The sequence below is a fragment of the Pelodiscus sinensis genome, chromosome 1 (assembly GCF_052426305.1).
Source record: "Pelodiscus sinensis isolate ZL-2025 chromosome 1, ASM5242630v1, whole genome shotgun sequence".
Lineage (NCBI taxonomy): Eukaryota > Metazoa > Chordata > Testudines > Trionychidae > Pelodiscus > Pelodiscus sinensis.
The window spans coordinates 303,561,890-303,588,973 of record NC_143052.1 but is presented as its reverse complement, the minus strand read 5'-3'; the positions used below and the strand labels follow the sequence as shown (position 1 = coordinate 303,588,973).

Below are 27,084 nucleotides of genomic sequence, written 5' to 3'. Positions count from 1 at the left end.
CCTTAAGGGTTTGGAGAGGCTGTATCCCCAGGTCAGACATCCCCATTTCACAGTGGGACCTTAACCTGGTCCTCTCTAGACTTATGGGACTGCTGTCTGAGCTCCTAGCAATCTGCCCTCTAGCTTGCCTCTCTTGGAAGGTGGTCTTTGTGGTGGCTATAACCTTGGCTAGTTAGGTCTCAGAGCTCCGGGCCTTTACCTATGAGTTTCCATACACTGTCATTTGTAAGGACAAAGTGCAGCTCTGTCCGCATCTGGTGTTCCTACCCAAGGTTGTCTCCCTCTTCCATCTAAACCAGGACATTTTCCTCTTGGTTTTCTTCCCAAAACATCATGCCAACCATGTGTCAGACAGACCCTACCCTAGCCTTCTACACTGAATGCACAAAGCCATTTTGTAAATCACCACAGCTCTTTATTGTCATGGCTGAAGGAATGAAGGGACTTCTCATCTCATCCCAGTATATTTCATTGTGGATATTTCCTGTTATTACTTTGCCAAAATTCCAGCGCCATCAGCTCACTCCACCAGAGCACAGGCATCTTTGGCAGCGTTCCTCCTACAGATTCCCATTGAGGATATTTGCAGGGCAGCAACGTGTTCCTCTATTTGCACCGTCATGTCACACCACACCATCACCCAACAGGTAAGGGGTGATGTGATGTTTCAATTAATTCTGGCTCCCTCCTCCATGGGAACTGCTTGGGTGTCATCTATCGGAATAGACATGAGCAAGCCCTCGAAAAAGAAACAAACCAGTTACCTACCTTTTTGTAACTGCTGTTCGAGATGTGTGGTCATGTCCTTTCCAAATCCCACCCCTCCCCGCTGTCAGAGTAGGCTGGCATGAAGGAACTGGATGGACGGTAGGTCAGCAGGGACCTATATATGTCTCCATGAAGGCTCTCTTGTGAGGTTTCCAGTATAACCTGGCTGCTGTTCAAAATTTGGATCTCCTGCTGACTTCAATGGGAGTTGAGGGTATGACTTTGGAAACTGACAGAGGTTGCGGGGTGCCTAGAATTACCAGGATCCTCTAGAGCTGATCTCTACATTTCAGTTCATCAAAGAGTATCATGTAAAGCCTCTGCTGGCCACACTGATCATCATAATCATTGCAAAATGTCTGGATGGATAATATATAAGGCCTTCTGGACAGGCCTTACAAGCTGCGTGTCTGCATGGCCACGCACAACAAATTTTAAGCCCACACACCTCGCCTGCAGAGCCACGCAGCAGCACTCTCCTCTCACTGTCCTGCTGGATCGGAAGGTGAGTGGTGACAGAGGCAGTTTAGCAGGGCTGCATGATGGCAAGCAGGCTGCCCTGCCCCTGTTTGCTCCGGCTGGAGCCAGGGCATGGTGAGGCTTTCGCTGCTCCAGTTCCAGCTGGAGTGGACAGGCCACCATGGCCCCGTTGGTGGGGCCAGGTGGCCAGGGGTAGCTGCTTGGACGGCCGGGGCTCGAGCCGCGTGGCCAGTGGTGGCTGCCAGCAGCGGCTGTTTGGGTGGCTTTGGCTGCCAGCAGCGGCTGTTTGGGTGGCTTTCTCCTAACTTTCCAGTAATAAGCTGAGGCAGGACCAATCACCTTCATCACAAACAAGTAACATCACAAATACCTCAGTCCTCTGCTATCCCTTCAGTGGAGTTTGGATACTGCAGTGGGATCTGGCAAGCATCTTGGGTTTAATTTCCTCGTGTTGCGACGTATGGGCTCTGCTGAGCTACTCAAGCTTGGCTCCTGAATTGGCTTGTACTGGATACTTTGGGCACAGAAACCCAGTTTCGTCAGTTCTGTTGGGCCCTGAGGGATTGGCTTCTCTTGGTAGGGATCAAGAGTCCCTCAGGCTCTGTTCCTTCTTTCTGGTTTGATGGCTTTACAGGTCAAATTGAAGACATAAATTACGGTAACCAGCTGCCACTCACTCCTAAGACCAAAGTGAAGTGCCTTTCAGAATAGACTGACTGATGTCCTCACTATATTACATGCTTTGTATGAGCAACACAATAACCAATGAATACATTTAAATATCATCATTGGGCATCCAACTTAATTCATGATTGACCCAAATAAGGCAATTCATGTGTAGCAGAGCTATTTTTTATGATTTTCTGAAAATACGTGCAGCTATCACCATGTCTCTTAGTTGCACTTGCTTCACATTTTAAAGAGTCTTCACAACTACAGCTCTCTGAAAAAACCTGAATTTTTAAAATGTCAACTGCTTTGGGGGTTTTAAGAGGTTTTTTTTAAATTGTACAAATGTGCTTTTTCAAGTAGGTTAGAATGCACACTATTTTAAGTATCACCATAATGTTTTGCAAACTTTAAAAAGAACAGACATTTCTTTTCTGCACACTTTTTAAAAAGTTATGATTTGAGAGAATATGATGGCAGTCTGAAGAAAGAAAAAGACTGCATATATATATACAGTATATATATGTATGTTAATAACTGGTAGGTGCCACAGCAGCGCACAAGACAAAACTCATTCCGTTCATGGATCGGAAATCTCAGGGTGTGTCTAGACTACCGGGTTTTTTCGAAAAAAGTGGCCTTTTTTTTGAAAAACTTCCTCTGCATATAGACTGCCACTGCATTCTTTTGAAATTAAATTGAAAGAATGCAGCCGTTTTTTCGACCGCGGTAAACCTCATTTTAAAAGGAATAAAGCCTTTTTTTGAAAAGAGGTGTTATTGAATGCAAATGGGGCTTTTTCGAAAAAAGGCTTTATTGAATGCAAATGGAGCTTTTTCGAAAGAGAGCATCCAGATTGCCTGGGTGCTCTCTTTCAAAAAAACGGCTCGCTTTTTTGAAATAAGTGGTTGCAGTCTAGATGTTCTCTTTCGAAAGAGGCTTGCAGTCTAGACGTAGCCTTAGAGGGAATACTACTTCTGGATGTATACTGAAAATTTATGCTTTTGAGGTCTATGAGTTGAGGCTGGTCACCAGAAGGTGAAAAGCAACTTTGTCTGGCTGTATGTAGACTGAGTAATTATTCACAATGGATGTTAATTGACTGAGAAAATTCTAATTAAGTGATTGCAAAGTCTCCAGAGGCGACTCTATCCAAGAAAACCAAACAATAGGGGATACCTGTTTACTAGTGAGATGCTTGAAACTATTTTGGGAGGTCCAGAGGTATCCTGTACCAGTTATCCTTCATCTAGGGAATAAGCTGCCAACTTGCTTGACTTAGGAGGATCACATTTGGTCTGGGTGCTTCAAGCTGGGAGAGCTATCCTTTGTGAGACAGAGGAATGTTTGGTTATCTAAGTTTAACCTTTAGGAAGTGTGTGGTGATTTTGCTTTTACGTAATCTTTGTTTACATTAATTCTGCTTGCTGCTTCTCAAATTTCCATTCTTTGTGAATGAAACTCTACTTATTTTCACTGTATATGCACCTAAGAGCGGTGTGTTAAATGGATCAGTGATGCTGAGGTGAAAATAGTAAGGTGGTAAGTAGTAAACCTGTGAATTCTGGGAGTGTCCAGTGGAACAGGGGCTGGACCTTCTGGGAATATGTAGAGGGTGTGATGATTGAAGCATGCCTATTGCTTATCTGCAGGACAGCAAAGCTGGGTCCGGGTGAGAAGGGTGTGCTTGCATTTCCTGTGTCTGGCAGAGTCAGGAGCTGACACCTGGCAGGCATAGAGAATGCTTCCTCATGCCAAGGGCAGGTGGTAGTGAGATACCTCACAACCCTGCATACCCGCAGAAAGTGTTATGAAGAGTCTGTAGCACTTCAGAGAAGGTGCTTGGCTCTTTGTTAATGATGGCCCATTGATCAAAGTTCACTAGACCTATCCTCTGTCTGCTATAAAATCAATGGTCAGATCTCATTCTCCAATTTGCTGTGCATCTGAGTTTGGGGACTGAGCAGAATCATAAGGCAAAGGTTAAAGAACAACCGGCAGAGGAAGTCTGGGTTGTCAATGCTCATAGTTCTCAATAGGGAAATAATCTTTCTATGACACCTGAATATTGGAATGGTTACAACAGAGAACAAGGAAGGGAAAAAACTCTCAAGCCCCAACCAAAAATTCTTTCAATAAACCAGCTCTTGTTTTACACACAGTTCCTCAGAACATCTCTGGAGCAGATAAATGACAATGCCTGGAGCAGCCAGCTAAGCTCTGAGTTGAGCCAGCAGATGGCCGGCTATGCCAGCCCCTCCAAAGAGAAGGTTTGTTCTCTGTTAAGGTTTAGTTTCTAGTTAATTGCTCTTGGAATTCTTGTTGGAGGGCTGCATGAGACTTCTCTCTGCTTCATTGGTTTTTTTGTGTATAAAATTTGTGTTTGCTTGTTCCCTGCTCTTCCCCTGCTGGCATTTGCTTGGAGCAGCTATTGGTACTGAATTGTTCCCTAACTGGGTGGTGGAAGATGATGGGATGTGTCTGCAGCAGGGGTGCTTGGTCTTGGCTCGGTTGTTTTTTCCTGTGTCAGTGTGTGTTGCTGGGTTGGTTCTATACTGACAAGCATGTAGTGTTCTTGATATCTCAATGCTGGCCTCTTTCTTTCAGTGTTTCCTGTATAAGGCACTAGGAATTTGCTTGGCAGTTTGTCAGGACCCGGTCCATATTAAATCACAGATTCAGAAGTTTCTGAAGAAAACAGATTACATGGAAGCCCCTGATAGACTGGTAAGGACCCTGTCCCTCTCCCTACCTTATCATGTACCCTCTGAATGTCCCCTGGGCAACTCAGCTCTCAGTTGTCCTGGGACAGATGCCATTTTGCTTCATGTCCTCTTTGTTGCTATTTCACTCACCCTTTGCTCCCCCCTCCCATAGGTCTCAGGCCTAATTGGCACTTTACACTACTTTGGGTGAAAGGAATTGACTTGTGGGGGTCTATTGGGCACCTGGTCAGATTCACTAACCAATATTTTTCTTGAGTAACAGGGAGTCATTTCCATCCTTTCATTCTCTGCCGAGAGCCACTTGGACCTCATCTTGAACACACTGCAGGAGTTTGGGGCAGCAATGGATAAACTTACGATTTCTGGGTTTATTGGTCACCTGAAGGTAAAGGAGCCAGGGGGTTCTCTCAAACTTCCTCTCCCTCTAAACTAGAGACAGTATCTCCTGCCCCCGGTAGAGTCTCATTGGTCAGCTAACCCTGTCCCCCAATGGATGTGCTCTGTGTGATGCTTACATTTAAGCAGAGAGGAGCACAGTCTGGATCCGTGGCTCTCTCAACTGATTTTTAGCATCTGATGTTTCATGGCTTGAATGCCTCTCCTATGCACAGTGTGTAGGAACTATACCAGTTAATTATATGGAAAAGTGTTGAATGTATTTGTAGCTGTTTTTTCAATCCAGGTTAGTAGCTGTAAAGGAGGAGGTGTTGCAAGCAACATGTGACTAACCAACCTGCTCTCTGGACAACTGTTATGGACCCTGTGCTCTAGAGCAGCGGTTCTAAAACTTTCCACACTAATATACCCATTTTAGAAATCTGAGTTGTCTAGTGTGCCCCAAGTTTCACCTCATTTTAAACCTTCTTTCTTAGAAAATCAGGCATAAAAATACAAAAAAGTGTCACAACACACTATTACTGAAAAATTGCTTAATTTCCCATTTTCATATGCCATACGCCATTTCATAAATAAATTAATTTAAATATAAATATGTTCCTTACATTTCAATGTGCAGTATATAGAGCAGTGTAAATAGGTCATTGTGTGTATGAAATTTTAGTTTGTAACTTTGCTAGTGCTTTTTAGGTAGCCTGCTCTAAAACTAGGCAAATATCGAAATGATCTGATCTGTCCTCCTCGAAAACTTCTGCGTACCTTTGGTTGAGAACCATTTATCCAGAGGATAAAACAGCATATTAGGTCTCTTGGCCACCATTGCCAGATTTGCTGTTTACTCACTGTGCAGATTTAGGCATATCATTTAGCACCTAATTCTGTGCCTATCAGTGTCAATGACAAATCTCCCATTTATTTCACTGGGGTAGGGTCAAAACTTTGGGCTCTCTGTGTCAGAATTATCCAATCAGTATGTTTGAGACACCAATACCTCTGTGCCTCACGCAGTTATGGTTTGGCTTAAATACATTTTTCAAGTACAAGCTATTATCGCTGCCAAAAGCAATTCCTCAGTCAGCAACAGATCAGAATTTCAAGGCAAAATGAATCAGAAGTAATTGTCTCTTGTGACATTTCCAATTGTCCAGGACTACCATCATGGGAAAAGAGCCAAGACCCGCAGCACGCTGATGCTGACATACAGCAAAGTGGCTATGCATGCTCCAAAAGAGCAACTTCTGTCTCGGGTGGAGGCAGACATCACAGAGAACATCCTACACCATTATAGAACCGGTTGCCAAGTAAGAGTTTTTGCATAAGTGTTGGGGATATTACTCTGAAGTTAGATCAGTGCCTCCACTGGACCTGAGTTTACTAAGAGAGGGCTTATTTTTCTAAAAATCTCCTTTGAACAACCGTTTGTCATGTGCATCAAATCTAAAACCTTCATGGATGGAGTGTGAGCTGTAACAAATATCTTATTTGTTGCTGTTGTTTGTATTTTCTCTAGTTTTTCTGTGTTCTTCTGAAATTCTCTAGGTCACAGTTACATAGTATTTCAGATGCAGTCACACTCAGGCTGTGCAGTATAACACTCTAAGGCTATGTTTACACTGTGAACCTATTTCAGGGTATCAGAAGTATCCCGAAATAGCTATTCCGCATCTTTTGAGTGCGCCCGTTATTTTGAAATCCAACGGGCTCACTATCCCAACATCCCTGTAAACCTTGTTCCACGAGGGTTAAGGGACTTTTTGGAATAGTGCTTGTATTTAGTTTATTTGCTATCACTGTTTCTTGGACTATCTACTTCCCTTTCCCCATATCTGTCTTCCTATTTGTCTGCCTGCTCATTATTTCTGCTCCTTAGATATATGGCTGTCCACTTGCCAGCCCTGATTCTGGTCTCAGTGCATAGTTCTAATCTCTCCACATCACTTTGCCATTCCATTCTACTCTGTCTAAGGCTATGTCTAGGCTGCAGTACTTTTCCGGGATCCCAGAGGTATCCCAGAAAAGCAATACCGCATCCACTTTTTGGAAAAGTGGATGCGTTCTTTCACCATCCCTGTAAACCTTGATTTATGAGGAAGGAAGGGATGGCTTGAAAGAGCAGGTTTTTCCAAATTTCGAAAAAGCCTTTTTTGAAAGAAAAGCAGAGAAAGATTCATACTTTGCGTATCTTTTTCAGACTTTGCAGTCTAGACTTAGCCTAACTGAGACTCTCATTGTCAAAAAAAGTTGATCACAAATGAACCAAGTTGACATTTTCCAGTAGTTCACAAATACAAATATTAAGAACTATGGCCCCTGATATTGTCCACTGCAACACACCCAGACTGGGCACATTTCCTGCTTTTTTGGAAGAGTCAGTAATAGTGATATCTCTCTACTTCATGTTCATTAACCAGGATATTTGTAGAATGTGCATAATGTGGCACAATAGAAATTGCTAGTAGCGGTTTTACATTTTGTTTTTCAGGTGTTGGGGATCAATGTTGCGAACAAGTTAAATTCTAAATAATCTGCCCTCGTATCTTGTGCATTTACTATGCACAAGTTTCTTGTTTAAATTGCATAAAATTTGTTTTCCCTCCCACATCAAGCAGGAGTCATGACTACTCTGTGTAAATGGACCTGGGTTTACTTGATCAACCTGGGCCTTTTCTTTTTCTGAGATGGGTGTAGAGCTGGGGTTCTCTGTCTTCTGGGGTCTGCAGACACTTCTCCTGAGACTAGATCTAATTTCTACTCTTCTGGAATCTGATTCTCTCAGTTTCTCACCCACATCCTCTTGTTTTTCCTGGAAATGTAGGACATGGACCTGAAATCAACCCTCATCCAGAATGCAACAGAGATTAGCTGTGCAGTTTTGAAGACTGGAGACTCCCAGGCATTTGAATTCTCTTACAAACTGGAGCTCCTTGATTACATGATGGTGAGTGATTAGGAACTTTGAAGCCTGAGCGACAAGGGATTTTGTTATTATGTAATGAGACTGATTGTCCGGGTAGATGTTATTCTTTCCATTGGCTGTAGCTATACTACTGCAGTGTCATGATTTACCTGCCTGGCACCCAGAATGCTGGGTCCACTGTGCTTGGCCGGGATGCTGGCATATTGTGGGCTGTAACTGGAAGGAATGGATAGTGTCTGATGAGTTGCCAGGATACAGCTTGCTGACCTGTGTATAGCAGATGTCTCTACGGTCCATTTCTGAGGCAGAGAGCCACTGAAACAGTGTCTGTTTCTTACAGGTCTGGCATAAAGCCCTGTTTCAGAAGGTGAGGGGGAGGCTTCTCTGCCTTTCAAACCCACTTCCTATTTTTATGTCTCTGTTCATGCATTTCAGGACTTCATTAAAAAGGAACCATTGGATTCCCTGGTGTCTCCAGTTCGTTACGAGGCAATGTTTGCGATTGGACAGCTGTGGTAGGATATTCTATGCCATATTTCTTGGCACTGTGATGTCTTCTCATTTGTTAATTCATGAGTGTCAGGTTGGGAGCAGGCTGATGCTCACATGGTGTTTTTGTTTTGAGGGTTTGAATGCGTCATGTCTGTTTGGAGATTTGTGCTTGAAAGGCACAAGAGTGGAGGTTGTGGGGCATGCCATACTACGGAGAAGAGTTCAGGTGGGGATGGAGGTGTCTGGCTAGCTGGCAGGGGGAAGGAAGCTGGTGGATTCCTCTAAAAAGGGAATTGAAGTTTTAGCTTTACTTCTAGATGAGCAAATAATTAACAGAGGTACAAAGAGGTGCACAGCTGCAAAGTGAAGGGCTGTTTGCATTTGGGGTTCTAGATTGGGATAATCTTTATTCATTTAACCCATGTTTTACTTGGCTATGGTATTGAATCTAACACGTGACTTCTCTTTCTGTCTTCTGACAGCAAACTCAAACCATCTCTGACCCTGGAGGAAAACCGTGAGATCCTTGATCTGTGTTTTAAAAGTGTATTTCCCCTTCCTCCCTTGGAGAAGATGAAAGAGGAAGGCAAGAAACTAGAGGATACTCTGCACATAGAGGTATATGACACCAATTCCCCTCTGGCAGACTCCACTGAGATCTCTGCCCAGCAAGCACTGGGTGATAGCAGCCACACATGGCCTCCCTGCAAAGTCATGGCTAACTTCACCTCCACCTCCTGCAGAAATTATCTGGTGTTGAGCCTCACTCCTTCTCTTCTGGTTTCAGTTGATGTATGAGTGCTCCTTAGAAGCCCTTAGTGAGCTAATGAAGATCCTGCTTGAGGAAGAACCAACCCCAGACTGGTTCCAGGAAATGTTTCATGTGAGTAGCCCATAGGACCAGGGTGATAATTGTTTCTTGTGTTATAGCAGGGATGATGCTCAAGCTTCTGTTGTGGAGGAATTTTCCGCAGCGGGTGAATTTTAGGGAGAAAGCATCAATTTTTTCCTGAAGTAAGTGGGAATGTGTCCCATTGAAATCCATGGGAGCTGTTCCATTTTATGCCAGTGGTGGACTGAGATCTAGTTTTTCCAGTATAGTTAACACTACATGGACAGGAAAGAAAATCATCAGTGCAGTAACCAAATTCAAGAGGACCAGTGAGAACTGATCACCTCTTGTAAAAGGAATGAATTAGTATTGAGTTAAGCTCTGTGTATGGAAACTCATTCACCAAAGACTTCCTGCTCTTCAGACATAAACAGAATAGTTTGAAGAGCTGAGGGGAGGGGAGTTAGGTGCAACGTTGGTATGAAAATAAAGTTATAAAAGGAGCTGGGCTGGGGAGACTTCTCTGCTCCTCTCTGTCATTTGCCACTCAGCATGGGAGAAGCTGTCCAGGAAAGAGAACACAGCACCGGACCCCAAACTGCATGCAATGTGCTAGACAGCTGCCATCAGACAGTCTACAGAAGCCCTCACATACACAGAGCCAGACTCATCTCTCATGTAACTCCTTTGGCTTTGATGGAGTTATGTACACCAGAGGTGAATCTGGTCCCTGGGACTTGTATATACAAGGGTCTCTTTTTGGAGACATATAAATCTTTTGCTATATGGAAGTTAAATGCTTTGGAGAGGGATTTTAGTGACAATCAAACCTATTTAAAAGAAACGTTTGGGAGGGATTTTCTGGTACTAACTTTGTCCATTCTCCTGCTTTGCCAACAGCTACTAGAGACCTGGCTCAGTTCAGAGAAGGAGTGGGAGAGAGGAAGGGCCTTGCAGGCCAGTGTCTGGCTGCTAACTGCCTATCAGGAGATAGTTAATAGCACAGTGAGTATAGTTCTACTCTTCCTTGAGCTGACTTCCCCACTTAAATCAAATCTGACATTCAACGTGAATGCATGAGAAATTCTACTAGGCCTGCAGCTGGGGCCTCAAAGTGACTAAGATCCCTCTGCTTCCATAAGAGAAAGGTTTCCATAAGAGTGCTGTGACAGCACTCAGGCCAGACTATAAGAAACAGGGCAGGCAGTTCCCCAGACGAGTGATTTTATAATTAGATTCACCAAACCAGTAAGAAAAGAGCTTCTACTCTGGTTAACAAAATACCAAACAATAGTACCCTTTAGGCATTCCAGACCTTGGTTCCCATCTAGACAACTAAGTCTAATATAATCACCAATCACAAAGGACTAGACACTTATCCTTAGGTTAATATGAATCACAGGTCTTCCCTAAATATCAGCCAATCCTTAATAACCGAATATCAGATTTGTTGTTAAAAGGAAAAAGAAGAGAGTTACAAATGGTTAAGTGATAGATATTTGTTAAAATGACTTTCACTTTTCATAGTTCAGGATCACAACCATGGTGGAATAAACGGCTGGCTTGTAAAAGTCTCTCTGGAATCATGCTAACCGGTCAACATCCAGAGTCAGTTTAGATGCAAAGGCTGTTAGTTTTTCCATGCATTTCCCAGACTATTCCAAATAATTATTTGGAAGATCTATGTCCTATGGCTTACACGTCCCCTGTTCAAAGTTTAAGCAGACTGGAGAGAGAAGATCAGTCCCATAACTTGTCTTTTATAGTTATTCTAGCCGGTTGGCAAGCCTCCTCACAGAAATTGTCGAAGCAGGATCTCTCCCTGAGAAAGAATAGGTCATGCAGATCTCCTGTCGTGCTTTGTTTTGAAGTTAATTTTCTATTTCCTATGCATACACTGGTAAATGGGTGATAGTCATTCACATAAGGTAATTAGCCGATCGTGGTCTTCCATTACAACACAGATAGTTAAGCTGAAGGCAATGTAAAAAATATTTTCTTGTACTGTCTTATATCTTTGATCTTAAGGTTAACTGAAGACAGTTACATATCATTAAGGCAATTAAGACATGAAAAGGAATTGGAATCTACAAGCTAATTTGGTTATGTTAAACTTCTAGCAAGATATAAATACAGACAATAATACATAACATCTACCTTTCATATCTATTACCAAAATGCATGATGTTGGTGATCGCTAGTCTAGGACTTTTCTTTGGGTTCGTCTAGACTACAGGGTTTTGTCGACAGAAGTTTTGTCGACAGTATCTGTCGACAAAACTTCTGTCGACAAAGAGGGTCTGGACACATTCAGTTCTGTTGACAAAGCAAGCTGCTTTGTCAACAAAACCCTGTAGTCTAGACACAACCCTACATGCAATAACACCTTCTGTCGACAGAAATCTGTCGACAGAAGGTGTTATGCCTCGTAAAATGAGGTTTACCAGCGTCGACAAAACTGCTGAGTTCTGTCGACGTTATGTCGACAGAACTCAGCGGTAGTGTAGATGCAGGTATAGTTGTGTCGACAAAAGTCCACTTTTGTCGACAAAACTCAGTAGTCTAGACACACCCTTTGAAATAACATATAAGTGACTTGTCTTGATACAATTGCAGTGCCGCTTGTTAAGTTATTGTGGGTCACACATAGGTTGGCTGTGTCAGTGTCATAGATGCATTCTTATACTCTCAGGCTGTTAAAGTTGAATTTCTATTTCTATTTAATCAGATAAGAACATAAAACATGAATGGCCATTCTGGATCCCCCAGACAAATGGTTCATGTATCCTGTCTTCTGACAGTGGTGGGTGTTATATGCATCAGAGGGAACAAACAGAACAAGGCAATTGTTGAGTGATCTCTCCCCTGTTGTCCAGTCCCAGCCCCAGGCAGTCAGAGATATAGGGACACCCATATCATGCATCTCTGATCATCTTATATGGCTCTATCATACCCCCCTGTAAGCATCTCTTTTCTAAGATGAATGGTCCCAGTCCTTTTAACTTCTCCTTGTATGAGTTGTCCCATATCCCATATCATTTTTGTTGCTTTTCTCTGAACTTTTTCCAATTATAACCTAACTTTATTTAAGTTGGAGGACTACAATTGCTTGCAGTATTCAAGGTGTGGGTGTACCATGGATTTGAAACAGTGGCATGATAAGAACATAAGAACATAAAAACATAAAAACGGCCGTACTGGGTCAGACCAAAGGTCCATCTAACCCAGTATCCTGTCTACCGACAGTGGCCAGCACCAGGTGCCCCAGAGAGGCTGGACCGAAGACAATGATCAAGCGATTTGTCTCCTGCCATCCCTCTCCAGCCTCTGACAAACAGAGGCCAAGGACACCATTTTATCCCTTGGCTAATAGCCTTTCATGCACCTAGCCTCCATGAAATTATCTAGCTTCTCTTTAAACTCTATTATAGTCCTAGCCTTCACAGCCTGATCTGGCAAGGAGTTCCACAGGTTGACTACACGCTGTGTGAAGAAGAACTTTCTTTTATTAGTTTTAAACCTGCTACCCATTAATTTCATTTGGTGTCCTCTAGTTCTTCTATTATGGGAACTAATAAATAACTTTTCTTTATCAGCCCTCTCCACACCACTCTTGATTTTATAGACCTCTATCATATCCCCCCTCAGTCTCCTCTTTTCTAAACTGAAAAGTCCCAGTCGCTTTAACCTCTCCTCATATGGGACCCGTTCCAAACCCCTAATCATTTTAGTTGCCCTTTTCTGAACCCTTTCAAAGGCCAAAATATCTTTTTTGAGGTGAAGAGACCACATCTGTACACAGTATTCAAGATGTGGGCGGACCATAGTTTTATACAGGGGTAATAAGATATTCTGGGTCTTATTTTCTATCCCTTTCTTAATAATTCCCAGCATCCTATTTGCCTTTTTGACCGCCGCTGCACACTGCGTGGAAGTTTTCAGAGAACTGTCCACGATAACTCCAAGATCCCTTTCCTGATTTGTCGTAGCCAAATTAGCCCCCATCATACTGTACGTATAGTTGGGGTTATCTTTCCCGATGTGCATTACTTTACATTTATCCACATTAAATTTCATTTGCCATTTTGTTGCCCAATCACTCAGTTTGGTGAGATCTTTTTGGAGTCCCTCACAGTCTGCTTCTGTCTTGACTATCCTAAACAGTTTTGTATCATCTGCAAACTTTACCACCTCACTGCTTACCCCTTTCTCCAGATAATTTATGAATAAGTTGAAAAGGATTGGTCCCAGGACTGACCCTTGGGGTACACCACTAGTTACCCCTCTCCAATCTGAAAATTTACCATTTATTCCTACCCTTTGTTTCCTGTCTTTTAACCAGTTCTCAATCCAAGAAAGGACCTTCCCTCTTATCCCATGGCCATGTAATTTACACAAGAGCCTTTGGTGAGGGACCTTGTCAAAGGCTTTCTGAAAATCCAAGTATACTATAACTACTGGATCCCCCTTGTCTGCATGTTTGTTAACCCCTTCAAAGAACTCTAACAGATTAGTAAGACAGGATTTCCTTTTACAGAAACCATGTTGACTTTTGTCCAATAAATTATGCTCTTCTACATGCTTCACAATTTTATTCTTTACTATTGTTTCTACTAATTTGCCCGATACTGAAGTTAGACTTACCGGTCTGTAATTGTCAGGATCGCCTCTAGAGCCCTTTTTAAATATTGGTGTCACGTTAGCTACCTTCCAGTCATTAGGTACGGAAGCCGATTTAAAGGATAGGTTACAAACTACAGATAATAGCTCACCAATTTCCCATTTGAGTTCTTTTAGAACCCTTGGATGAATGCCATCCGGTCCCGGAGATTTGTTAACATTAAGTTTTTCTATTTGTTCCAAAACCTCCTCTAATGACACTTCAATCCGGGACAGTTCCTCAGATTCATCACCCACAAAGGACGGTGCAGATTCAGGAATCTCCCCAACGTCCTCAGCCGTGAAGACTGAAGCAAAGAAATCATTTAGTTTCTCAGCAATGGCTTTATAGTCCTTGATTGCTCCTTTTATAGCTCAATCATCTAAGGGACCCTCAGGTTTTTTAGCAGGCTTCCTGCTTCTAATGTACTTAAAAAAACATTTTGTTATTTCTTTTTGAGTTTTTGGCTAGCTGTTCCTCAAAATCTTTTTTTGCTTTTCTTATTACATTTTTACACTTGATTTGACAGTGTTTATGTTCCTTTCTATTTATCTCACTAGGATTGGACTTCCACTTCTGAAAAGATACCTTTTTGTCCCTCACTGCTTCTTTTACATGGTGGTTAAGCCACGGTGACTCTTTTTTAGGTCTCTTGCTATGTTTTTTAATTTGGGGTATACATTTAAGTTGGGCCCCTGTTATGGTGTCTTTAAAAAGTTTCCATGTAGCTTTCAGGGACTTTGCTCTAGTCACTGTGCCTTTTAATTTCTGTTTTACTAACCTCCTCATTTTTGGTGTAATTCCCCTTTTTGAAATTAAATGCCAGGGTGCTGGACTGCTGAGGTGTTCTTCCCACCACAGGAATGTTGAATGTTATTATATTATGGTCACTATTCCCAAGCGGTCCGGTAACGGTTATATCCTGGACCTGATCCTGCACTCCACTCAGGACTAAATCGAGAATTGCCTCTCCCCTTGTGGGTTCCTGCACCAGCTGCTCCAAGAAGCAGTCATTTAAGCCATTGAGAAATTTTATCTCCGCTTCTCTTCCTGAGGTGACATGTATCCAGTCAATATGGGGGTAATTAAAGTCCCCCATTATTATAGAGTTCTTTATTTTGGTAGCCTCTCTAATCTCCCTCAGCATTTCAATGTCAGTATCGCTGTCCTGGTCAGGTGGTCGGTAATATATCCCTATTGCTAATTTATTATTATTTATCATATTATTATTCATCCCTTTTCCTAGTGGTTCCTAACATACCATTAGCATTTTTAACTGCAGCTGCGTGTTGAACAGATGTTTTTAGAGGACTATCCACAATGACTCTGAGATTTTTCTTGAATGCTACAGCTAATTTAGACCCCATCAATTTGCATGTACAACAAGGATTATGTTTTCCAATGTGCCGTACCCAGGTACAGTAATGGAGTTCACAATAAGGAAGGCAAATAATGTCCAGTATAGCCGGAGAACTTTCATTCTTCATTCTTTTTTAATTAGCCTCAGGAAACTTTTGATCACTTTGGATATCTGATTGGGCTATTAGCACCATATACCTGTGCTTCAATTACCTCATCGCGTCAGTGGGTGGTTGACTGTATCAACTGTATTCTCAATATACAAGGTGAGGAGACCATGAGCAGGTGTAAGTAACTCTTCACTTTCTTTCATTGTTGTAATGACCCTTTTTTCCATCTGTAATTCTTTCTGTCTTGTTAGCGACACTTATATAACAGAATGATTGGGGCCTTGTAAGTACATTGCTGGAAGAGAACTGCACAAATAATAAATAATCTGCAAATATTAGAGGGTGGGCAAAATATAGCACACAGGCCAGATCTGCCCTTCTCCCCAGAATTTCTGTCTGGAGCGCTCAGCTGATTAGCAAGCATGCCAGCAGCATGTGTTCAGCTGCCCCTCTCCGACCTTGCTCCATCCTATCTGCTGCTAGTGGTGTGTGGAGGGGAGGTGAGCAGGGAGGCGTGCAGAAGTCAGGGTGACCCCTTTGCCCCTGTCATCATCTCTGCAGAGCAGAGTTTGGGGAGAGGGACACATACAATAGTGCTGCTCCAGTCTGAAGTATGGTGAGTAACGGAGTGCCTATCTAAAGAGGCAGTGCACTGTTTCTAAGATTTCTCTGGCAGCCAGCATGTCCCTCTCTCTCTCTCTCTCTCTCACACACACACACACACACACACACACACACACACACACACACACACATTGTCTCACACACACTCTCTCCCCTGCCATATGCCCATATGTCCCCCCCTCTGCAGAGTGGGGTGGGGAGAGGGAGATGACAGAGCAGGACAGCTTTCCCTTAAAGATTATCTATGGATCAGAGGTTCAGTTTTATTAAATGTTGCCATACTTTTTCTCCTTTTCTCTATCCTAGGTCAGTGCAGAAACCTGGGGTCAGCAGAGGAGGAGCTGAGATGTCTCCGTGAGGCACTAACAACTCCAGACCCTGAGGCTCTGTTTCAAGCATCTTGCAAAATGGCTAAGGTAACAGACCCTAGGGGTGTGTCTAGACTACAGGGTTTTGTCGACAAAAGTGGACTTTTGTCGACAAAACTATACCTGCGTCCACACTGCCGCTGAGTTCTGTCAACATAACGTCGACAGAACTCAGCAGTTTTCTTGACGCTGGTAAACCTCATTTTACGAGGCATAACACCTTCTGTCGACAGAGTTCTGTCGACAGATGGTGTTATTGCCTGTAGGGTTGCGTCTAGACTACACTGCCATGTCGACAAAGCAGCTTGCTTTGTCGACAGAACTCAATGTAGTCTAGACGCTCTTTGTCGACAGAAGCCTGTAGTCTAGACGTACCCTAAGTGACTGTTCTAGTGGCTGTGCACCATTCATTTTCCCTTGTCCAGAGGACTGGAAAAGGGCAAATATAGTGCCCATCTATAAAAAGGGAAATAAGAACAACCCAGGAAACTACAGACCAGTTAGTTTAACTTCTGTGCCTGGGAAGATAATGGAGCAAGTAATTAAGGAAATCGTCTGTAAACACTTGGAAAGTGGCAAGGTGCTAGGGAACAGCCAGCCTGGATTTGTAAAGAACAAATCATGTCAAACCAATCTGATAGTTTTCTTTGATAGGATAACGAGTCTTGTGGATAAGGGAGAAGTGGTGGATATAGTATACCTAGACTTTAGTAAGGCATTTGATACAGTCTCGCATGATATTCTTATCAATAAACTAGGTATTTACAACTTAGATGGGGCTACTATAAGGTGGGTGCATAACTGGCTGGATAACCATACTCAGAGAGTAGTTATTAATGGGTCACAATCCTGCTGGAAAGGCAAACAAGTGGGGTTCCACAGGGGTCTGTTTTGGGACCGGCTTTGTTCAATATCTTCATCAACAATTTAGATATTGGTATAGAAAGTACGCTTATTAAGTTTGCAGATGATACCAAGCTGGGAGGGGTTGCGACTAATCTGCAGGATAGGGTCATAATTCAAAATGACTTGGAGAAATGGTCTGAGGTAAATATGATGAAGTTTAAGACAAATGCCAAGTTCTCCACTTAGGAAGGAACAATCAGATTCATACATACAGAATGGGAAGCGACTGTCTGGGAAGGAGTACGGCAGAAAGGGATCTAGGGGTTATAGTGGACCACAAGTTGAATATGAGTCAGCAGTGTGATGCCGTTGCAAAGAAAGCAAACATGATTCTGGGGTGCATTAACAGGGGTGTTGTGAGCAAGACATGAGAAGTCATTCTTCTGCTCTACTCTGCGCTGGTTAGGCCTCAATTGGAGTATTGTGTTCAGTTCTGAGCACCGCATTTCAAGAAAGATGTGGAGAAATTGTAGAGGGTCCAGAGAAGAGCAACGAGAATGATGAAAGGTCTAGAGAACATGACCTATGAGGGAAGGCTGAAGGAATTAGGTTTGTTTAGTTTAGAAAAGAGAAGATCGAGGGGGAACATGATAGCAGTTTTCAGATATCTAAAAGGGTGCCATAAGGAGGAGGGAGAAAACTTGTTCATCTTGGCCTATGGGGATAGAACAAGAAGCAATGGGCTTAAACTGCAGCAAGAGAGGTTTAGGTTAGACATTAGGAAAAAGTTCCTAACTGTCAGGGTAGCCAAACACTGGAATAAATTGCCCAGGGAGGTTGTGGAATCTCCGTCTCTGGAGATATTTAGGAGTAGGTTAGATAAATGTCTATCAGGGATGGTCTAGACAGTATTTGGTCCTGCCATGAGGGCAGGGGATTGGACTCGATGACCTCTCAAGGTCCCTTCCAGTCCTAGTATTCTATGTTTCCATGATTGTTTTATGCTTTCGTGATGTCTTTCCACACTTGGAGCGAGCTATGGGAGTGAGGCATTCATGTGTAATCAGTAACATGCTTTTCATAGGTATATGCTATGAATGCCATGTAAAAAACAGATTCCAGACAGTTGCATGAACATGCCCATGCATGTGCGTGCGCACATCCATCCATCCATCCATCCATCCATCCAGGGGGGAAATATGTGAGCGGGACATCAAGCTGAGAAACCAGTCTTGGCACCTTGTGTGTTTACCTGAACCTATATTTGTGTGCATGCATCTCATTGCATACTTTTATATTTTGTGAAAAGATGTCATGTACATCATAGAATATAAACTGGAAATTTACATCCTGTTTGTCCCATACAATGTTGTGCTAACTGTACAACCTAAGATCTAACCTGATATTATTAGTGTAGAATAGAGATGTGGTAGCTAGAAAGATTACAGAGAAAATTTTAATTGCAACTGCCTTGCCAGATATGAGCCCAATTAGCAATTTGCTGATGAATACATATTTTCCTATACAGCTCTTAGGCCTCCTTTCTTAAAAGTACTGGAGCCGACTATCATTGCAATCTTTCCTGGTTTTGATCTGTCCACAGGTGGTTAGTAAGTACTTTCCCTCTGACCAAGCCACAGATTTTATTGAGGCCATACTGGATGGTATGCTGTCTGCTAGTCCCTCCTGTGCCACAGCAGCCGGTCTGTGGATGAAGATCATCCTGAAGGAGTGTGGAGGTGCCATGCTGGATGAGGTAAAATAGAAGCTGGAGAGGTTTTTCTGGCTAACCTGCAGGCTTTCAGGTCTTTGCCATCATTTGCAGTGAACACAAGTCTTGCTGTTTCTCCCCCTGGGATTGGAAGTTAATTCCATCTGTGTTCCTATCCTGAGTCAGGCAATGGGGGAATCAACAGCAGAAGACAGAGATAATCTAACGGTACATCTGCACTAGCTCGTTAGTTCGAGCTAGGTAGGGTAATGAGGGCAAGCGCAGTTGCAAATGAAGCCCGAGATTTAAATATCCCGGGCTTCATTTGCATGTTCCCTGGCACCACCATTTTTAAATCCCCCTTAGTCCGAACTCTGTGCCCGCGGCTACATGCGGCATGGACTAGGTAGTTCAAATTAAAGATCCTAATTCGAACTACCGTTACTCCTCATGGAATTAGGATCTTTAATTAGAACTACCTACTCCGTGCCGCATGTAGCCGCGGGCACGGTGTTCGGATTAAGGGGGATTTTAAAATGGCAGCACCCAGGAACATGCAAATGAAGCCTGGGATATTTAAATCCTGGGCTTCATTTGCAACTCTGCTTGCCCTCATTACCCTACCTAGCTCGAACTAACGAGCTAGTGTAACCGTACCCCAAGTGAAAAGGAAGATGCTTGATTATTTGTCTATCTTGTTGTCACAGTTTCCAGCCATGAAAGGCTTGGAAAAATTAGACTCCGAGTAAAATGCAAAAAGAGAATATCCGGCCCCAAGAGACAAGCTAAGTGAACTACATCTTAGGGCCTCAGATAATGAGGGGTCTCTAAAAATACCCCAAAATTGCTAGTTTTTACTTGCCTCTTTGCCTATGTATAGATAGATAGATAGATAGATAGATAGATAGATAGATAGATAGATAGATAGATAGATAGATAGATAGATAACTTTATTATTTCTATTTTCATTTTCCTTTCTGTTAGAATAATACATGTTTTTTTTGGAAATGCAATGAGGCCTCTTTAACTTGACATAGCTTCGGGCCTCAGCATGTCTTAACCCGGTGTTGCAGCCAGGTATGCGCAGAGATATGTATAATTTTTGTGGGTTAAATCTATGCAGCCATGTCTAAATACTTGTTTTTTGAAGGGAGGATTTTCTACAAGAACAGCAAATTGCTAAACGACTAAATAAACGTTTTGCTTCTGCAGAATGAATGGAGAGAATGGAAAAGGGACATTTTTTCTGGTTTTATTCTGTCCAGGTGTCAGATATCCTGAGTAGAATATATATTTATATGCCTACCATCAAGCAGGGTAGCTTGAGGCAGTTCCTGGTGGAGTCAGTGTCCATTCTTGCTCACCATCACCTAGAGGCAGTGATCTTCAGCCTCCTCATCAAACATCTGCCGATGGACAGGTATATACTGCTCCTTACAGTGTTCATTTTGGTAACCATGGATCCCACGGCTTCACTGGAAGATGTAAGGCTTCATTTAAGCCACAGACAGTTTGAGATCATTCCTAAAGGTTAATAGCTTGGGTCTTTCTGCAGAAAGGTCCAAGACCATGTCAAGGTGGGTGCAGGGAGAAATTAAGTGTCATTCTGTTTCCATTAATTAATAGTTGCTTTGGCATCCTAAAGACTTCCCTTTACTGGCATCACTGGAGTGGATTTTTGCCTCTCCAGACCCCTGAACTAACATCACCCTGGAAATTGCCAGTGACTGTTCGTTTTCTGGTAGCATGAAAGCTTCAAATCCAAATTCCTGGCTGATTAGCCAGGATAGGGTACCAGGCTTTTGGTATCAGCAAGGGTATGGCTGCTGGAATGGAGTTGTCATTCTTGGTACTTAAAGACAGGGCGGTAAGCATATCTATCATTTCATTCAAACATCCCTAGCTGAATTATCAGTCATCAGTGCTGGAATCTAAGAACATAAGAACGGCTGTAGTGGGTCAGACCAAATGTCCATCTAGCCCAGGATCCTGTCTTCAGACAGTGGCCAATGCCAGGTGCCCCATAGGGAGTGAACAGAACATGCCCATTCTGGCAAATAGAGGCCAGGGAATGCCATTTGTGAAGAGGTCATGGGCTAGCCACAAATATTTGTTCTCGTAGTTGTACATCCAGTTAGTAGGAAGATCATTTTTCTTTCTTCAACTTGTCTCCCAGGCCCCAGATCTTTGGGCATCATATGCTCATGATTCCATATCTACTGAGAAGTAGGAAAACAGGAACTGTGATTAGAGCTCTGTGTCCTTTCCTTCTGAAGTCTAGCATTAATGGTTATGGTGCAGTAAGACTAGGGTTGTGTCTATACAGCACCCTAAACTTGAAATAAGATGCACAATTTGCACTCCGCAAATTGCGTATCATATTTTGCATAGCCTATTTTGTAATGTGGTGCTTCTACACAGCACCAAATGTCGAAATAATGCGCTATTTCAAGCCATCCCTTATCCCTCATGCAACAAAGTTTCTTGGGATGGCAAAATAGTGTGCCCATTATTTTGAAAAATATTTCAAAATAACGGGCTGCTTGTGTAAATGTGGGGTAGCTATTTCGGGATACTTAACTTAGTTCTGTAACTAGAAATTCAATATGTAAAACATGAGGACCATATAAGGAGGACAGCACTCTGAACTTGCTCATCATAGGCAGGGCTTGACAAATAATACAATCTACTCACCCATGGCGTGTAGATTGTAACCTGGAAGAGCCGGGTTCGGGCGACCTGTGCATGCGCAGAACGATCTGTGCATGCACTGTTCGCCGGACAGCGCGGTTGGTGAGCCCTGATCATAGTCAAGGAGAAAATGTGTTCTTTACTTGAATATGATGCATATAGTCAGAGCCACAAAAGTCTCCAGGGGGTCACATATAACTTATGTTAAATTGCAGTGACACCACTGAGCTGTGGAGATCTCTGGGGACAGATCCCTTGCTCGCCCCTCAAGTCCTAAAGGTCCTAATAGAAAAAATAAAGACTCCAACAAGCCAAGAAGGAAGGATGACCTCAGAGACAAAAACTGACCTGCATTTAGCAGCTGCTGTACCTCTCACAGTAAGTTAGACGACAGACATGTATTTCTCTGCCTTGTGACAAACATGCTGATGGAAAGCTAGATGAGTGGTATAATATTGTCATATGGGCACTTCTTTTCTGAAGTACTGTTTCCTGGATTCCAGCTGTGCTTTCTGTGGAACAACAGATGGCAGATTTAGAGTATGTGGCTGATTCACTTAATACTATCTGGCAATTAGAAAGTCTTTGAATCAGATTTCTTACAGTGCTTTGCAGATGTTTTGTACAACTCACAACATGCTTTGATAGGTCGTACACATTTTTACAGCTATGGGACGCTAAGGCACACATGGAGTGAATTGCTCTCGGTCATTCATCAAGTTAGTGACAGGAGTGAGAATTTAGTCCAGCAGGTATCAGAAGGGGAGAGAGTGTGATAGTGTTAGGAAGAGACCTCTTCTTTTACCATGCTCTCCTTTCAGGCAACATGTGCCATCTTTGAAGTGGTGTCAGCATTGCAGCTGAGCAAAACTGTGCAGGAGCTGTTCCCGGAGTTGTTTACTGTTCTCCTGCAGCAGATCAGCCAAACCCTAAGACAAAAGATGCCTTTGCCCAGGATGAGCAGCCGAAGGAGGTTATTCAGAAAAGGACAACAACTATGTGAGGGCAACCCTTGCAGGTAATTAGAAGAAAGGGAGAAAAACAAAGAGAATCCCAGTCCATTTGTGTGACACTCCCCAGGAGTTCTCAGGGTTATGAGGCACCTTACCATCACCTGCTTTTAATATGAGAAAGTCTTGTTTGTGCTTGCTATAGGTCAGTTCCCTGAAACCACCAACCTCTGGCAATACAAACACTACTATCTAGGCCTCCTCAGGCCTCAGTCTCTTTGTCCTCTCTTTCTGACTACAGCTTAGAGAATCTCTATCAACGGATTCTCCTCTAAGAGAAGTCTCCCTGCGATGTACGTGCATCTCCGCACCAATCAGCGTTCCCCCATCTCTTAGTTTAAAAACTGCTCTACGGCCTTTTAATGTTTAGTGCCAGTAGTCTGGTTCCACCCTGGTTTAGGTGGAGCCCATCCTTCCTGTATAGGCTCCCCCTCTCCCAAAAGTGTCCCCAGTTCCTGATAAATCCAAACCCCTCTTCTCATCCACGCATTGAGACTCTGAAGCTTTGCCTGCCTACCTGGTCCTGCGCGTGGAACTGGAAGCATTTCCAAGAATGCCACCATAGAGGTCCTGGATTTCAGTCTCTTTCCTAGCAACCTAAATTTGGCCTCCAAGACATCTCTCCTACCCTTCCCTATGTCATTGATACCTACATGTACCACGACCACCGGCTCCTCCCCAGCACTAGACATAAGTCTATCTAGATACCTCGAGAGATCCGCAACCTTTGCACCAGGCAGTCAAGTGACCATACAGTTCTCCTGGTCATCACAAACCCAACTATCTATGTTTCTAACGATCGAATCACCCACTACTAACACCTGCCTCTTCCTAACATCTGGCATTCCCTCCCCCTCAGAGGTATCGTTGGTGCGAGAGGATACCGCAACATCCTCGGGAAGGAGGGTCCCAACTACGGGATGGTTTCCCTCTGCTCCCATTGAATTCTCTGTTCCCTTGAGACTTTCATCCTCCTTAAGAGCACTGGGACTCTCAGACTGGAGGTGGGACAGTACTACAGTGTCCTGGAAAGTCTCATCAACATAGCTCTCTACCTCTGTTAGCTCCTCCAGTTCAGCCACCCTGGCCTCCAAAGCCCGAACTCGGTCTCTGAGGGCCAGGAGCTCCTTGCAACAGGTGCACACATACGCCACTCGCCCACAGGGCAGGTAATCATACATGTTACACTCGACGTAATAAACAGGATAGCCCCCACTCTGCTGCTGGGCTTCTGTCTCCATTTTTTTATGAATAAATTTAAGTAAAAACTGGGCTTATTAAATCTCTGGAATATAGATTATTATAAAAGTTAGGTTTAAAGAAGATCAGAAGTCACTAGTGCCCTCTAAACTCCCACTCCAAAGTCCCTCTCCAAGCTCCCTGTTCGCGGACTCACAGGCTTATATAGCTCTGGTAGCCCCTCCCCCCACTGAGGCTCAGCCAATTAACATAGGCTTCTAGATTTCAAACCTTTTAGAAGCTCCTTCAAACAAACAAACAAACAAACAAACAAACACCAAACTAAACCAAACAGAGAAACACAAGCTCAGCACACACTGCCCTGCTTACACTTATACTTTAGAACTCAGCTCTGGAAAACATACAACACTTAGATGTATTTATAGGGAAAACAAGAACTGGTATATTATCAAAGAACAGAGATGTCAGTGATAATGAGTTAGAATACAGGCAAAAAATGGTTAGAGCCCTGCGCGAATACAAACATCTACCCCTGGACACGGAGATCTGCAGATAGACATTGGGTTCTGCACATCCACAGGGCTCTGCTCCCAAGAGCCATTGTGACCAACAGAGAGGCGCATGGCCCTGTCATGCCTGGGAACCAGTGTCCTGCACCAGCAGCTCCTCCCATCCGCACTGCTGTGTGGTGTCAGTTGAAGGGCACACATTGCTCTGTGTCTCGCAGGTCCACCTGCTGCTCTTTTAAGGGTAGCCAAAACTACATCAGGGTTATTTTCAGGCCCCACTTTGCAGAACGCTACCTTCTGTGGCTGGTTTCCATTTCCTGTCATAAAACTCTCCAAACTTCGGAGGAGTCGTTGCCCGTGTTGAGACTTTCTTGTCTGTACATACCGATGTGTAGACTATGTGCAGTGTTTTAATCCGCCTGTCCATGCATAGCACCGTTACATTATATCTCAGCTTTCTAGTCCCTCCTCCAGATGGAGGGAAAGTGTTTCCATTCAGAGAACTCCCTTTGAAAGGCTCTCCTAGCATTTGTCTCTTTTGCTCTCTGTTTCCCTCAAACACTCCTCTGTGTGTCCCTTTAGGCAGATTCCTTATTAATGGGATAATAGGTTTGTTGATTCTATAGCCCCACTCTAGCCAGGCAATCAGGTACATTTCTATCCAATTAGGCTTTCGCTGGGGAAGCTAATTAGTACTAGTAGTTACCAGAGTGCTGACCCCAAGTACAAGCTCTCAGCACCCTGTCACATCTCGCTGGAGATAGGGCCCCAAAATATCCATTAGTGATCACTAATCTCTCTGTGTCCCAGCTTTTGGGGTCTGATTGTGAATTTTTTCCATATTACTGTACTGTGCTAGTGCCCATACGCCTTGCAGATAGGAGAAAGTGACTGCAAAATGTTGTCCATAGCAACACTAGTAATATGAGATGTATGAGACTGAAATACCTCCTGGAATTAAGTCCTTCCAAAAACAGTGGTCCCCAGGATACTGTCAATGGATGAACTGTCAATGAACAACAGACCTGACAAGTAACTGGGGTTTCCTGACTGCTTAGGCTGTGCCTTTCTATTGGTTACTACAGTTCTGTGCCTCTTTTCCCCCAGGCTTTCTATTGAAGCATTAGAGGCTGTGCTTTTCAAGGCTGTGAATGAGAAGCTGATAAGAACACTCTGGAAGCAGAGAACTTGGATGCTTCTTGAAAATCCGCAGACTCACCACGAGGGGGTGTGTTTGCTGGTGAGGTAAGAGATCTAGGAGACAGCATTTCATCCTCAGGGATCGGCAACAAATAGAGTGACTGACAGGGAACTTTCAGGTATAGCTTTGTGTGGGGTGTCCTGGGTGAGAAACACAGAGCTTCCATGCGTAGGTTTTAGAGTTGTATGGTCATAGCAGCTAAGCTTTTGAAGTGCACAGTCTGCCCCATAAGTGGTTCCTTTTGTCTTCCAGTGTTCTGCAAAGATCTGGACTAATAACAGTGGAGATCATACAGAGCCTCCTCCCCTGGGTAAATTCCCCATCAGAAAATCAGCGAGGCACCAGCACAGCTTTCTTTGCTCAGGTATGAGCAGTTCCACCATTAGGCTGTTATCTGTTGTTTACCTTTCTCTGAGGAGTTGTACAGTTCACTTCATAGGAATTCATTTTAGATAGTAGAATGTGTCCTTTGTAAGGAAATCTCACAAGGAACTTCATTACACCTTTCTTAATCATTTTCTCTTTGGGTACGTCTACACTACAGCGCTAGTTCGAACTAACTTAGTTCGAATTAGTTAATTCGAACTAAGCTAGTTCGAACTAACGCGTCTAGAACTAAAAACTAGTTCGAACTAGCGTTTTGCTAGTTCGAACTAGTAAGTCCACATTGAGTGGACTCTGAACAGGGCTTAATGATGGCCGGAAGCAGTGCCGGCAGGGCATAAAAGGAGGACTTAGAGCATGGAGATACTGTCTCAGGCTAGCCGAGGGCTGCGCTTAAAGGGTCCCGACCCCCACCCCGGACACACAGTTCTAAGGGGTGCCCCGCTTGCAAAGAAGTTCTGGCTTGGAGTGCCCTGAGTGCCCACACTGGGCACATCACACCACTCGGCCATCAGCCCGGCTGCACTTGCCGCAGGCTGCCATCTGGGGAGAGGGAGTAATTGGGGGGCTGCAGGAGAGCTTCCACCCCCAGAAGCCCGCAGAGCCAGCCCAGTCCTCCCCATCGGGGGCTCGTACCCCATTCCTCCCTCACCTCCTTCCACTTGCCCTTCCCTAGCCCCCCTTCTTATTGATGTACAAAATAAAGATAACGTTTCTTCCAACATTGACTCTGTCTTTATTGAAAAAAACTGGGGGAGACTGGGAAAAGGAGGTGGGAGAGGGGAAGAGAAAGGCTGGGAGAGGGGAGGGCAACTAACATGATCAGGGGTTGGGAACAGGTCCCAGATGAAGAGAAGCTACAGAGACTGGGACTGTTCAGCTTAGAAAAGAGGAGACGGAGGGGGGACAGGATAGAGGTCTCTAAAAGCAGGGGTTGGGTGGAGAGGGTGCATTCAGAAAAGTTCTTCATGAGTTCCCATAAAGAAGGACTAGAGGACACCAAAGGAAAGGAATGGGTAGCAGGCTTGAAACTAGTAAGAGAAAGTTGTTGTTGACAAAGCAAATAGTTAACCTGTGGAACTCCTTGCTGCAGGAGGCTGTGAAGGCTAGAACTAGAACAGAGTTGAAAGG

At 43.7% G+C, this 27,084-nt stretch overlaps 1 protein-coding gene across 1 annotated transcript; it reads left to right on the top strand.

Moving 5' to 3' along the window:
- The first annotated feature begins 620 nt into the window (after positions 1-620).
- On the top strand, positions 621-21,422 carry LOC142824853 (maestro heat-like repeat-containing protein family member 2B). Its single transcript, XM_089777513.1, has 13 exons — positions 621-647; positions 4,525-4,644; positions 4,906-5,028; positions 6,188-6,340; positions 7,855-7,977; positions 8,392-8,471; positions 8,931-8,994; positions 9,236-9,331; positions 10,181-10,285; positions 15,442-15,565; positions 16,340-16,449; positions 18,851-19,003; positions 20,224-21,422. The coding sequence occupies exons 1-13, from the start codon at positions 621-623 to the stop codon at positions 20,491-20,493; spliced, it is 1,548 nt and encodes a 515-aa protein (XP_089633639.1). The 3' UTR covers positions 20,494-21,422.
- Positions 21,423-27,084: the final 5,662 nt, after the last annotated feature.